This window comes from Clupea harengus, chromosome 8, assembly GCF_900700415.2.
Source record: "Clupea harengus chromosome 8, Ch_v2.0.2, whole genome shotgun sequence".
Classification (NCBI taxonomy): Eukaryota; Metazoa; Chordata; class Actinopteri; order Clupeiformes; family Clupeidae; genus Clupea; species Clupea harengus.
The window spans coordinates 25,574,510-25,588,974 of NC_045159.1; the positions used below are offsets into that span (position 1 = coordinate 25,574,510).

General features: G+C 38.7%; 2 protein-coding genes, 2 long non-coding RNA genes and 1 other non-coding gene across 5 annotated transcripts; 1 reads left to right on the forward strand and 4 right to left on the reverse strand.

Annotated features, from left to right (window-relative positions):
• The first annotated feature begins 1,709 nt into the window (after nt 1-1,709).
• zfpl1 (zinc finger protein-like 1) lies at nt 1,710-6,298 on the forward strand. Its single transcript, XM_012834887.3, has 8 exons — nt 1,710-1,850; nt 2,209-2,325; nt 2,424-2,535; nt 3,077-3,270; nt 3,395-3,482; nt 4,191-4,388; nt 4,548-4,668; nt 4,905-6,298. Exons 2-8 carry the CDS (start codon nt 2,224-2,226, stop codon nt 5,089-5,091), a joined length of 1,002 nt encoding a protein of 333 aa, XP_012690341.1. The 5' UTR covers nt 1,710-1,850; nt 2,209-2,223; the 3' UTR covers nt 5,092-6,298.
• A 34-nt stretch (nt 6,299-6,332) lies between these two features.
• LOC122133115 lies at nt 6,333-7,901 on the reverse strand. Its single transcript, XR_006152548.1, has 3 exons — nt 7,739-7,901; nt 7,568-7,636; nt 6,333-7,169 (listed from the first exon to the last, which is right to left on the reverse strand). It is a non-coding gene; the product is annotated as an uncharacterized LOC122133115 (long non-coding RNA).
• A 347-nt stretch (nt 7,902-8,248) lies between these two features.
• LOC116221529 (phospholipase A and acyltransferase 3-like) lies at nt 8,249-10,545 on the reverse strand. Its single transcript, XM_031572482.2, has 4 exons — nt 9,834-10,545; nt 9,631-9,727; nt 9,118-9,386; nt 8,249-8,927 (listed from the first exon to the last, which is right to left on the reverse strand). The coding sequence occupies exons 1-4, from the start codon at nt 9,870-9,872 to the stop codon at nt 8,820-8,822; spliced, it is 513 nt and encodes a 170-aa protein (XP_031428342.1). The 5' UTR covers nt 9,873-10,545; the 3' UTR covers nt 8,249-8,819.
• Nucleotides 10,546-12,433: 1,888 nt separating this feature from the next.
• Nucleotides 12,434-14,444, reverse strand: LOC116221530. Its single transcript, XR_004164172.2, has 4 exons — nt 14,326-14,444; nt 13,786-13,815; nt 13,411-13,440; nt 12,434-13,048 (listed from the first exon to the last, which is right to left on the reverse strand). It is a non-coding gene; the product is annotated as an uncharacterized LOC116221530 (long non-coding RNA).
• Nucleotides 13,602-13,736, reverse strand: LOC116221640. Its single transcript, XR_004164236.1, has one exon. It is a non-coding gene; the product is annotated as a small nucleolar RNA SNORA57 (small nucleolar RNA).
• Nucleotides 14,445-14,465: the final 21 nt, after the last annotated feature.

Sequence of the window (14,465 nt, forward strand, 5' to 3'; positions counted from 1 at the left end):
GTTTTCATTCAAGTATTTTTTTTATATATATTTACAGAGCAACGTTTATCTACATTACTACACATACAAAAGCTAACTTTCTACACACTGTTCTTAGGACAATGTCTTTGTTATCTCTCAGGGAATGTGAGGCTAAATAGTCAACCTTAAAAGATAAGGGAAGCAATATGAATGGATACAGTTCTATCTGAACCCAGTTGGCAACTTGTGAGAACTGTTCAAGAGCCAAGGCACTATATGTTAGCCATGCTTGGATCAGCAACCAAATCAAAATCTTCACTATATTTCCGCTGCTTGGGAGCTTTATTTGTGTAGTGGACACGTGTTCTCAGTTGTCCTCTGTGCCTCTGTTCGATCAATGCGATAGTTCATGATAACTCATAATGGATAATTGCATGTCTCATTGAATTCCAATAAGCACAATGACAGGTTCAACCACAGTCTCACACATACACATGACATGACATGCTCATGACAACCACTAAATACCACTAAAAAAAGCTGCACCCATGCTACTGATGAACAATAGTAAGTAATGTAGAAATCTCCTAAAGCATGTCAACAAACATTAAAAAGTGTTAATACACGGCGTTCACCTTAATAACTCTAAGAGAACTGTGAACGGTGCAATAAACCAGAGGACTCCTCCCCTAATCAATGCCACCATTGCACTAGCATGACCCTCCAGCAAAGAGAATGGAAGGTTATGCTTCTCTACCAGCGAGGGCAGACGGTAGGATAACCTCATGTCTAAACACACTCCCCAGTTATTACATAACCCAGATGACAGGACATCAAATATTGCAACCAACATGAAAGCTTAACCCTCTTGAAAAAAGGAAAGAAACAATGCTTTCCATAAATAATACCTATTTGATTAAACAAATGTTAAAGAATGTTTGTCTATATGTGACTTTAAACAAAAAAAAATATATAAAGCAGTTGAAAGTGAAGGTTTATAAAGCAAGCCTGTGAGGCAAAAAACTTTTAAAATAACATTACACCAAGTTGGTATTGTTCCCATGAACACTTTTCTAAGCTATAAATATTTCTTTCACAACTATCACAATGTCTTTCAGTTGCATACATACTCAATGTCAAATATATATTTTTTGGTTTTTCTGTTCCGATTAAATTAATAATCAAGGACAGAGCAACCACTCATCATCTGGTCTCAGGACGCAGGTCTTAAAGAATTCCTGTAACAACAGCCTGTGTACACGGCACAGAGATTCAGTACCAACATCCTGTGTACACGGCACAGAGAGTCAGATGCACCAGACACTTCTTCAACACTTCAGATCTTATTACCAGTAAACTTGTCTGAGGCACATTTTTATGAATTATGGTGTGCCTGACCTAGCATCTGCCGGTATCTGCCCTACCCTGTATTATTTTGTCTTCAAGGCAATGTTGTCAAATAAGAACATTTTGACTTTTAATAGGCTATGCAATAATTCCATTAAACCAGGTGTGTAGAGCTCACATATTGATATGACGATACAATTCAAGCCCTTCTACCCCAGTGCAGAAATGTAGGTCTATTCACTGGTGTGCTTAGTTGTCTCAGAGCATCCAACCAGTCTTGAGATACCATGCACCACTCTCTTCTTCATCCTTGTAGGTGTGGCAGTCAATCTGTCTTGAAATTCCTGTTTCTGTGAATGGCCTCAACACCCTTACGTACTGGTGACATCATTGATGTGCGACAATAGCGGAAGAGACGTGGCAAAATATGACTGCGAAAATGCCTACCAGCTAGTTCCGTACAACTGGTACATACTGGATTAAGACAGTGTTTTGTAATACAGGGGATATCCTGGGACCAACGGAGACCCTACATTCCTCTGGTATCTAAAATCCGTGTTATTAGTTTACATTGCCATATTTCCTTCTTAAAGTATTCATTTAGGTAGCTAGTTGGGCTGGCTAAACAGCTAACAAGCTAGCTAGTAGCTAGCTAACAAAGTTATCCTTATTCTAGCTATCTGTATTATAGCAGTTGCATGTATTCTTAATTAAATAACAATAATATAAATGTAATCAGTGTTCCTGAATCACTTTGTCATAACGCTGAGACAGAGATGACGTAGTTCTTAATCTAGATCAATTTGCGTTGGCTGCAAGTTTGGAAGTAATACTGTGGCTAGGTTGTATCTCTGTTTCCCCCTATAATCTCTCACCACTAGCCGAATTGTTTTTGCTTAGCTTTAAAGACGGATCATGGGTCTCTGCAAGTGTCCCAAAAGGAAGGTGACCAACCTATTCTGTTTTGAGCATCGTGTCAACGTCTGTGAACACTGCCTTGTGTCAAATCACAACAAGGTCAGTGAAAGATCCGTTTTAGTAGCCTTTTGCAAAGTGTATACTTTGTATATTGAGTGGATATCTTTTGACAATCATTCTCTTTCGCCCCTGACTAGTGTATAGTTCAGTCATACCTACAATGGCTACAAGACAGTGACTACAATGCTAACTGCTCCCTGTGCAACAATCCACTCAACGCACAGGACACTGTGAGACTGGTTTGTTATGGTAAGATCAATGATCATTTATTTTAATGATAATGAGGAATCCTTGATGAAGAAAAGCATATGAACAAGTCTTACTATACCATGATCATTATTATACTCAACCTCTTCCAATCTCTGCCCTCTGGCAGGTGCTACAGAGCTTTGTGTGCCAAAATGACTAGACACAGAAGCAGTTTCCTCCACATGCATTTACACTCTTGAACACTTGACCAAATATTCAGTTTAGATGCTGTGATGATGCAAATGTTGTGTGTGTGTGTGTGTGTGTACTGTACAAAAGTACAAATACATCTTTTCACCATTACATCTTCATACAAAATGCATCCTATTATTGTTTACAGTACCACACACTAGCATTTTTGTATATTGCTTGTTTTTAAAAAAAATATTATCTGTATATTGTCTGTCTATTGAGTATTTATCTGTCTGTGTAATACTTATATTGTCTTTGAGAGAGCTACCAATGACCGTAACCAAATTCCTTACATTACCAGTCAAAGCTGATTCTAATTCTTTAATTCTAATTCTCCTCTTAATTTCAGATTTGTTTCACTGGTCGTGTCTGAATGACCTGGCGGCCCGGCTGCCCCTCTACACGGCCCCTGCTGGGTATCAGTGTCCCACCTGTCAAGGCCCAGTGTTCCCACCCCCTAACCTGGCCAGTCCCATTGCAGACACCCTGAGGGAGCAGCTCTCCTCTGTCAACTGGGCCAGAGCTGGACTGGGCCTGCCACTGGTGAGACGACAGATCAGAGAGCTTTTCTGCTTTTATTGTGAAATAACATGCAAGGTGATTTTTTTAATGTAAGATCACTGATGACTGATTGGTTGAAATGATTTGTGTGCTTGTTCAACTCAAGATTGAAGAGGCACCAGAGACACAAGAGAGTGCCACACATGATGTCACACATGATGTCACAGACTACAGTGACTGGTCCACCTTTGACAGTATGTGACTTGGGTTTTAATTTTTCTGTTTGTTTGTTTGTTTGTTTATTTAGAGCTTGTACTGCATTTATCCAAGGTATGAAATGCTCATCACTTCAGGCCTAATAATATTTTATAATAATATAATATAATACTTTTATAAGAATGTGACCACTACATTTTGGATGGGCCCTGAAATATGTCCCTTAATCTTTCAACAGTTTAAGTTTTTGTTATAGGTGCATTGCTGGACATTTGTAATTTTGGTGTTGAAATAATACTGCACTAAATAAGCACAGCTAGTGTCTAAGCTATTAGTGAGTCCCATATACATCTGTTTCTCACTGTGTATTGCACATAACCATTGCTGCATATGGACATGATCCTATTAAATATGCAGAGGGATAATGTGTGCTAAATATAGCACTAAGTCAGTATGTCACTATTGATGGAAGAGGAGGGAGTGAGAGAGATTAAACAGGCTGTGTTTTGGTTTGTTGGACTGAAGTTCCTGTTAAACTTAATTAGCTTATGTATATTTCTTAATTATATTTTGAAAAACTCTATAATCAGCCTGAGGTTTGTAGATTTTTTGGGTGCAGTTACTGTTTCTGTTGCTCTTCACATTTGGTTGACTACTCCTTCACTGCTCACTCATTAGCGCTAGGAGTGCATCTAGTCTGTTTCCCCATGTCAAGGTCTACTGTGTCCTGTGTCCTTTTGTACTAGCGCCGGCAGTGGAACCCGCAGTTACCTATCCTACAACAGCTTATCCCGCACACACATACAGCCCTGACCCAACCCCTGCCTCCTCCCAGCATCAGGAAGAGATGGTCATTCAAAACAATGGAAGACTTACAACAGAGGAGCATTCAGTCCTTAATATGATTACTGCAACCACCAATGACTCAATTACTATGAGTTCAAGTAATGTACCCTTCATATCCTGTTGTATGCGCTGTGACTGTGATGTATTTTGGATTGGGCTAAATTATAAACAAATAAGTTTCAGTAGTTACTGAAATCCAAGCTGTTTTAATATAATTAGAATTTTTGTTCCTTTTTCTCTCATTTATGTGTACTTAGCCTCATCTCCAAGAAAGATATATGACACACGAGACTCTGGTTCCTCTGTGACTCAAATTGACTTTGATGATGATAAGTATCGGCGGCGTCCAGCTCTGAGTTGGTTTGCGCAGATTCTCAAGTAAGCGTCTCTATGTTGAGTAAAGCTTTTGATTTTTCTCCATGTTTTAGGATAATAGTTATTATGAACTTTACTGTCAGTCTAAATGACATGTTCACAGTGATATTGTGTAGGTCCTTTCAGGTATGTGTGTGTGTATATATCTATATGTATATATCTATATAGATGTATATATGTAGATATATCTATATAGATGTATATATTATAATGAATGAATGCATTTTGTTTCTTGTAAGGAATCGCACAGGTGCAAAGAGGAAGGCCTTGACACTAAAGCAGAGGATCTTCATGCTGTTAGTGGTGGGCATCATTGGGTTCTTCACTCTGATCATCATCATGGCCAAACTGGGCCGAGCCTCGGCAGAATCAGACCCCAATCTGGATCCCATGCTCAATCCCAACATCCGGGTGGGCCCCATGTGAATGGCTTTTCTTCTGCTCTGCTCAGCTCAGCGGTTAGGAGTGAAATGCGGACGGCCGTAGGGGTTCTTCAAGTTCTTTTTTTTCTTTTGTGGTGGGACCAGCTGAGCAGTACCAAGCGTCTCTGGCCCGCACGCAGGACACCGCGGCTCTCTGGCCGGGACATGGTGAGAGTGCAGCGCTGCCTCCACGGACTTGCAGAGATATTTACAGTGTGTATCAACATTTTCAGCACCTTTTAATGTTTTTGAACACCTCAATGTCTTCACGCTACCCCCTTATCAGATTAACGTATTCTGTGTACACATGGATTTAATTTACAGACACCGATTGGTTTAGCAATGTCTTCTCTGATCAAACTGTTCAATAGATCATATATTTTTCACAGGCGATAACTGTAGCCCCCTTTTAGAGCCTTGCTGTGCTGTTGATCTTATGCACTCTATTTTAGGCCTATTGAGTATTGGTTTGCCTTTGGGTTTTTGTTTTCTGCTTCCTACATAGATTACATTCTTGGCAAGTATAAAAGACAATATTTTTACCAATTGACGCAGTTCATGGGAAAGTACATATCATTATATGTACTCCAGTATCCTTTGCTAAATTGCATTTCCAGTGTACCAATTACAACTAACCGTGGTCCATGGTTTTATGCCCAATATCAATGGTGTTTCATATGATGTGACTATGTATAACTTATTCAACAATCGCAGTGTTGTTTTGTGTAATCACACACAAGGACGTTAAAATAAAAATGAATGGCTTTTATTTGTACTTGCCCTTTTGGGTATAAAAGGCCATGCGTTAGATCTTGCCCAGTGATCTTATTTAAAACAGCTTTGTTGTAGTCTGCTAATGGGGAAAAAACTGGAAATAATCTTTATAGAGCTTACTCCAACATTCAACTGTTACACTACTCATCTTTCAGGTTTTTTTGTTTTGTTTTTTATAGTTGGACATCGTTGGAAATGTTCAAAACGGTTATTCATTTGTCCCAGCAAATTAAATTGGTACTTCATACATTCATGGTATTGAACTACAAACGGAATCAGACAGGAATAGTTTGCTCCTGTAGAAAAAAATGATTTTTTTTTTTCTCTCTCAAAGGGGCCACACATCTGTACAGTGACTGCATTTGTATAGTAGCTGACCCTCAGCTCACAAGACTTTATTTACATTTCTGACTATTAAATAATGACCTTTCGGGAAACACTTCTACTTTAATTATTTAACTCAATGGCAGCAACAATCCAGTGACATTTATTTGAACTTTGTGGTCTGGGTATGGAAAAGGTGTACTGTGTGTTGGGCTTAGACTGTTCAGGTCACTGTGGATTGTCATGATGTAGGTTCGCACTGATTCAGAGAGGTGGCCAGATAAGCTCTTCTGATCCACACTCCCCTCAGCCAGATCACCTCAAAATTCCTCTGCTCTGAACTGCAACATCATGAACTCATAAGCGCACCGGGAGGCAAAAACAATGAGGTTGAAAACTAGAGGATGGAGATTAAAATGGTTAGGACATTACTTCCGAACCTTGTTACAAATGGTGGAAAACTGTGCTTTACAAAAAAAAAGTAAGCAATACCAACAAACAAAAAAAGACTTTGAATGTGAAACTCACAGACTGATGCCAAAGAGTAGTAGCCCATTCTCTTATTGCCTGCCTGAAGGGAGTACGTTGTGGCCAGTACCGCCCAGTAGAAATTCACAACCTGGAAAAGCTGTAAGGTGGAAAGACTGCTTACATTATGATTATGTCTACACGAGAATGGTAAATAGATGATAGTCTTGAAAAAGAATAATGTATCTAGTGAGACAGGGTACATGTTTAAATGATCATAAAATCTTGAAATCCAGTCGACAAGGTTGCATTGAGGTTGTGCAGAACATTTACCAGTATAGCCTCTGTGTGGCTGTAAGTAGGGAAATGATGGTTTTTTAAATTAAAGTGAAACGTGATATCTGATGCCAACAAAGCCATCTGGAATAGGCAGAGGAGCAGCGACAAAATGTAGAACAGTGTTTTCTTTCTCACAGAGGCGGAGAGCAGCAATGTCATAAACATGGATGTTTTCCCCTGGAAGCAAAAGCATTGTAGTCAACAGCAGAAACCCTACAGCCTGTATTTATGTCTTAAAAAAAAGATGATTTTTATTAGTAGTAGTAGTAATAGACATGGTAAGGATGAATGTACTTAAAGGTTCAATATGTTGTGTTTGATGTGATACTCTGATATATAATTATGTAAGTTTCAGGGCAGAAGGATAAGCTAATATATTCCCAGTATTCCTACGCATAGTAGCATATAGGCTTACGTGGCTACTCATCAATTTGCATTTCTCATGGACAAAAAATACAAACCAATGCAATGCAATGCAAAGCCTGAAACATGAACAATAGGACCGTGCATGTAAGGCCTCTGAATACTGACACAAGTGTTATAGATTGTAAACTGACGAAAATCATTCAACCTACATGCTCAAAAAATGAGTCCTCGTGTTTGACCTCCACAACTCCTATTTTGTTATGATGAATCATTGTAGCCTACGAAAGGAAATGAAACCGGTTAATGATATAGTTCGTGTATTCATGCCGAATTAAAATTTCGAATTTGTAGAAACAGATTTAATTTGTTTTCTTACATACCTTTCAGTGTCACATCCTATCATCAAAGTTACATATTCTCACGATTGAATGCGGTTTGTTCCATCTATGACAAAGCTGATTTTTTTAAATTGGTTGCGTCATAATCAGTTTTTGTAACTGACTGTTTTGTTTTCTGTTGTAAACCTCGACGATTTCAAAATATTAACCAAGATAGCCTACATTGCTCTAATTCATGTCTAGGTCAGTTCCGGGCTCATACATGACCGACTCAATCCTCTGATTTTACAGAAGTGCTTGACTTTAGATTTAACCTAGCAGCCTCAAATTTAGCGACCGAGATGTTACTCGATTGTCATTTCACATGCTGTAATTTTAACAGGAGGCTTAAATGGTCAAGATTCATGCCGCCATAATTATTCCAGTATAGGCCTAACTTTAAAAAGAACATTTTAAGGAATTTAATTTATTTTTTTCTGTTTTAGTAAACCTGTCTTCAGATAATGAGAAGATAACCAAAATAACAATCACGTTTCGGCTGAAGCCGCAGAGTGATGGATATTCATTTATTTAAGAAGTGCAAAACACATTGCTTGTAAATACATAGGCTTCATGGCATCATAGTGAAAAAAAACAGCAGACGAATAAATAAAAAACATGAATTCTGATAACAAATGATTATTTAAATAATATGAATACTGTCATATTATAACATACATTATTTCACCATTATTTAACTCTTGCCCTATATAATCAGAAATGTCTCTGGGGATACTTTTCCACCGTTATTTATTTATTCAGCTACTCACATAGCATTTGGCCTTTCTCATTTTTAAGTAAACCCCAGCCAAATGGAATAACAGAGTATTGCTGTAAATGTGTGAGTACAAGTAATCCCTCTAATGTAATTCAGAATAGTCATGACATTCATTCAGTCACAGGGTAATGTTTCAAATTCTGAAACACAAATATTAATCAGCATGGGCAATACAAAAATACAGAGGTAAATTAATTGGTGTTAATGTTTACATTAACACATATAAAATATTTTGTGACATTTACGCATAAATAAATGGACACAAGGCACACCATATACACTTTGGTTTCTAAGATGTTAGTGATGTTAGTGATGTCTTTTCTTTTCTTTTTTCCCTCGACGTTTGGAAGCCTCCGTCAGAATCTTCATACTAGCTGCAAGAGCCCTGACACCTACTTTCACAGCGTAATGAATCTGAGGACAGACGTAGGTGTGGTCGCCATGTAAGCATCATTTTCACAAGCTACAATTGGTTTGGAATTTGACAGACCACACAGTATCATCCATGAAATGGCAAATGCATGGATACCACTTTAAATGGAGCACGAGATAAGAAACAAACAAAAACACAAACATGCAAATAAGTGCAGATAAGCCAACCTACCTGTTGAGACTCTGCCCTGCCATATCGGAGCTCGGTAACAAAGTGTTCACAGTTGCCCCGTAGCAGACAGTAGGGCAACTCCAGGCCCAGAAGACTGTGGGCATCCCTCAATATGGCACACACGTGACGCGGCTCATGTTTCTTGTCCAGCAGATTGTTTACATGGAATCTGTCCTTTCCTGCCACCCCTGTCAGCTCATCTTTCAGCACAGTAGCTTTATCATACATCACAGACATGAATCTGTTTAAACCGGCCCCTGTAATTTCAGCTAGGACATACGAGTAGAATAGATTAAAATGAGCAAGTAAACAAACACGGAATGCATGAACAATTAAGGACAGGGTGCATGGTGCTATATTTTGGTCAATCCTTCCTGTAGTGTTGGTAGTCTCAGGTTAAACATTTAAACGTTCAATTTGTCATTGATGAGGGTTGAGATAGAAATGAGTGGAATAGCTAAGTTACACTGATATGTATACCGACAACAGTATGTAAACAAAAACACTGCTTACAAGGAGGAGCTAGATGGACTATGTCACCCTCTCCTAAGTAAAGGACCCAGTGTTGATATGTTCCGCGGAAGATCTCTATCAAGTCTCCTGGTTCTGGCTGACACAAGAAACACAAGATAAAAGAAGTGCAGGTTACACGTGTACCAAATTTATAATATTGAAATTGAAATGTAATCAGTTGTTCAATTAAAGATATGACTTACAAATGCTGGCCCTACTAATCTTGTGGACCTGAACAACATAGCATCCAGAAGAAATCCACTTTGAAATCGGTTTCTTCTATATCCGTTTTAGATCCTTTACCATGAGTTTTCCTTCTCTCCAAGAAGGGTGTCTTCTTCAAAGTGGTATTTTTCCAAGCATCATGCTATATTCATTTAGTTAAGACACTCATACAAGTAATTTCTATGCATATAAGCAGTAAAACCTGATGAAGACAGAGTAAAACAACTGCCTAAGGACATTTCTATGGCGAAGGTTTCGTTTAATCTTTGCTGTTGTCCACTTCAGAGTGGTAGGCTCAACCGTCTTGAGTGGTCATTAGGCTCTAGTCGTGTAATTGGATTTCCGTCTATTTCTGTTCCTGAATGACAAAATTGAAGTGCTACAAACACCCATCAGCAGCTGAAACTGTTCATCGACCAATTGTCTTATAATAACAGCTTACCATTTCTTATTTAGTAATGTGTTTTTTTTTTTTTACATATACAGGTTCACGGTTCATATGCTGACAGACTGAGACAGAATAATATAAAATTGCTTTGTTTCAGCATTGTTTTACAATGCTCACATTAGTTGAATGGTGACATATTTCCTTCATGTTAATATGCTTCAGGGGAATAACCACTGCACAGCCAAATATGCCATAGGCAATAAAAACATGTATAGCAGAGCAATAACAAATGTGAAGATGTAATGAGGAATTTGATGTACTATGGATAAAGTTTTCAAGAACAGTTCATAATAAGTCTGTGAAAATAATCAAATGACAACATGAAAGACTCATTTTCTTTTATTTTCAAATAAAAAAAACATGAATGCAACATCTAGAATTTTCTGAATCAATTCACCTTTGTCTGCATCCCAGGCTACATTTGCTTTGAAATCACTAAACAGATGTTTGAATATTTTTCAAAATGTTTAATGTACCACTTCCTTACATATACATAGATCACTTAACTTTTTGCCAGTGATTTTACAGCAATCCCTGGCTGGCCCTTTTGGTACTTTCTGAGCTTACATAACCCTTAAAGCAGCAATAAGGAGTTCTGTTCCAAAACTAGCACGCTAACTACCTAAAAGGCATGCAAATACCTTCTAAACACCAGTTTAGACACTGCTTGCCAAAACACTAACTGGTGTCTTTAGGCAGTATAGCTGGCAATGTCATGCTATGAAAGCTTTTCTTCCATTTTTGCAAGGTGTTCCAGCCAGGAAACACATAACTACATAGTGAATATCCTGGATGGCTAGTGGGAAAGACACAGGTGTTTATCTATCCTTCACATGACCATATGCTTTCAAAATGAATTTGAGGATGGTACCAAAACTAGTTGCCTATAAAACCATACCTCAAAAAGTGTCAAATTGTTGCATAGTGTTACTTTAAAAGGACCAGTATGTAATGAATGTACTGTACTGAATCATAAAATGAACATGATACGTCAACAGAGATTAAGGAAACATGCCAAACTGAAGGACTGTCTTCTCAGACAACAATACTTCAGACAATATATTCTCCTTTTAAAATAGATACAGATACAGCATGCGACTGCCATGGAAGTAAGCAAACAAACTGGACCAACAGATGATGTTTGATTCTACCCGATCAGAAAAGCCTCGGCATCCTGCCAAAAAGCTGTATGACCAGAGACGTAGTAAAATGCGGGTAAATATCTGAGATATATTTGAAAGATGGAAACACCTAAGAGCCCAGAAGGATTTTAAAATGGATGCCAAGTTGGCCAATTTTCTCCTGAATAGGTAAGCATTGAGCTTCAGCTAAGGTTAGCTAACCTTAATAAATTTAATCACAGCTACTTGTAGGGATGGGCATTTTAAGTAACAATAATTCCAGTCCTTGCACTCACACTCTGTGGTCTATGTGCTGCTGGGTTAACAGGGCAGCGAGTATTTGAGATACACAGCTGGTGAAGTGATCCCAAGTAGAGCTGGCTAATGCGTCATGCTAACAAATGCTAATGTACTGCTATCAGTCACACGGAGGAGCGACATTGTTAACTTGAAAGGTATGCAGGACCTGCACTCTCTCTTCTCTCTGTTGCTCTTCCTCTAGCTCCTCTGCCTGTTGTACCACTAGGACCTGTACTCTCTTCTCCTCTCCTCTCTCTAGCACATCCTCTCTGCCTGTTGTACCACTAGGACCTGTACTCTCTTCTCCTCTCCTCTCTCTAGCACATCCTCTCTGCCTGTTGTACCACTAGGACCTGTACTCTCTTCTCTTCTCCTCTCCTCTCTCTAGCACATCCTCTCTGCCTGTTGTACCACTAGGACCTGTACTCTCTTCTCCTCTCCTCTCTCTAGCACATCCTCTCTGCTTGTTGTACCACTAGCACCTGTACTCTCTTCTCCTCTCCTCTCTCTAGCACATCCTCTCTGCCTGTTGTACCACTAGGACCTGTACTCTCTTCTCCTCTCTCTAGCACATCCCCTCTGCCTCTCTTATCAGCAGCACCTGACTAGCCCCCACTGGCTTCACTTGACACTGGTAAGGGCACTTCATACTGAGATCCGCATCAGGCTGCAACAAAGCAGTAGGTGAAACAGACGTGAAATTATATCTGTTAAATTGAGCAATAGAAAGAGGCAACTCCAACTCCAGTATGTAGCCTATTTCTGGAGCAGTGGGCTTCTTTTCAGGGTTACAAGATCAGCTTTGGCTAATGTACATAGCCAGCCATGCATCTATCCAACACTGACAGTGTATAAAACTATTCATATGAGCTGTTTTATAAATGTGCAAACAATAGAAACACTGCAAACATAAATGTTACAGATAGCTCCATCAAAGCTAGTGGCTATTTTGCCTCTAGAAATGTCCAAATAGGGTTGGGTATTATTGGGTAATAACTACGGTTACAAAGGTACTTTCCCACACTGGTTCTCTGTGCTCCCCCCAATATTGGTCCCTTGAACTTGATGCATTGAGTTTTCTTCCCAATTAGCACAACTATAAGAGACAAAAAGAAAAAAAAAGAATGCTACCATCCTAACTACTGTTAGAAATACAAATGAATACTATATCTCCGTGTTCTATACTACCTATGTGTTGTTGTTGTTGGACATACACCCATTCTGAAGCTGACTTGATGACGGAGAAAAAAGTGTGGTCATTATCCCACAACCCTGCTTTATACACGTGTGGCTGAGATCGATGTTTTCCCCAGTGTCCAGGTACCTATGAAGTAAGAGGAAAAAAAAGTCTTAGGAATTTTCTTGCAAACATGACCACAACAATTCACAATTTTAGAAATGTGAAGTTGGAATACAAACACGTGTTTGCATTTATCACTTAACCGCTAAGGCTTAACAGATAGTTACAGCTAAATTAAATCTCCCACATTACAATTCAATGACTGTCTGTGTCAAAGGATAAGGCTTGGCTCACAGAATACAATTTCTGTGATTAGGCTTTAAAATTGACAGTTTGCTGTTCCTCCTTTAGATTACACACATGGGCACACATGATCCCATGTGTGCCAATATAAGGAGGTTTTTTAAGATTATACAAATAGGGTTCAGTAAAGTTTATGAATTTACCCGAGACTGATGAACACTCGCCAATAAGATCTGCGGAAAAGACAAATGGGAATTAGACTTGACAAGTATGTGCACCTATTATAAACATAAATAGTGGCCTAAAAACAAGATCAACTTGGTCTTAGTTTAATGAGTTAATGTTAGATGCACATGTTAGCACAGTAAGAGAGTGTAACAAAATATTCTGATGGTTGTCTGTCAAAGGATAAGGCTTGACTCACAGAATAGAATTTCTGTGATTAGGCTTTAAAATTGACAGTTTGCTGTTCCTCCTTTAGATTACACACATGGGCACACATGATCCCATGTGTGCCAATATAAGGAGGTTTTTTTTAAGGTTATACAAATAGGGTTCAGTGAGGTTTATGAATTTACCTGAGACTGATGAACACTCGCCAATAAGATCTGTGGAAAAGACAAATAGGAATTAGACTTGACACAAGATGTGCACCTATGATCAACAGAAATAGTTGCGTAAAAACAAGATCAACGTGGTCTTAATTTAACAAGTTACTGTGCTAACATGTGCATCTAACATTAAGAGAGTGTAACAAAAGATTCTGAACAGTTTCTGGTGGAACAATGACAAACCCACTCAGAATGTAGCGGTCACGGCAGGAAACACAGTATCGATTGTACTGTCCAGAGGAATTAGCGTTTTATCTTCATACAATTTCTTACATTAACATATATGTCAGCAAATACATATAGTTATAGTCTGTGTTTAAACTAGGCAAATGAGCTGGCTAACGTTAGCTGACGAGCTAGGCTAACATTACAGATCTGTGATTAACAAGTTAGCTTTCCATAACCGTTAAAGTCTTAGTGAAGATTCATCCATTTGGTACCAACGTCTCATGGAATATCCACTGATTAATAAATAGATACCCGACATAGCTCCTTCAAAATACTTACAACTACACGCTTCACTCGCAAGACAGCGCTGAAAAGACGCGTGTTCACCACGTTGCATTAGTTGGTGTCGTCATCAAAAGATCTAAGAACAAAGTCCAATCAGTGAAAAACCGAACAAAATTGTTACAGTCAGTTAAATT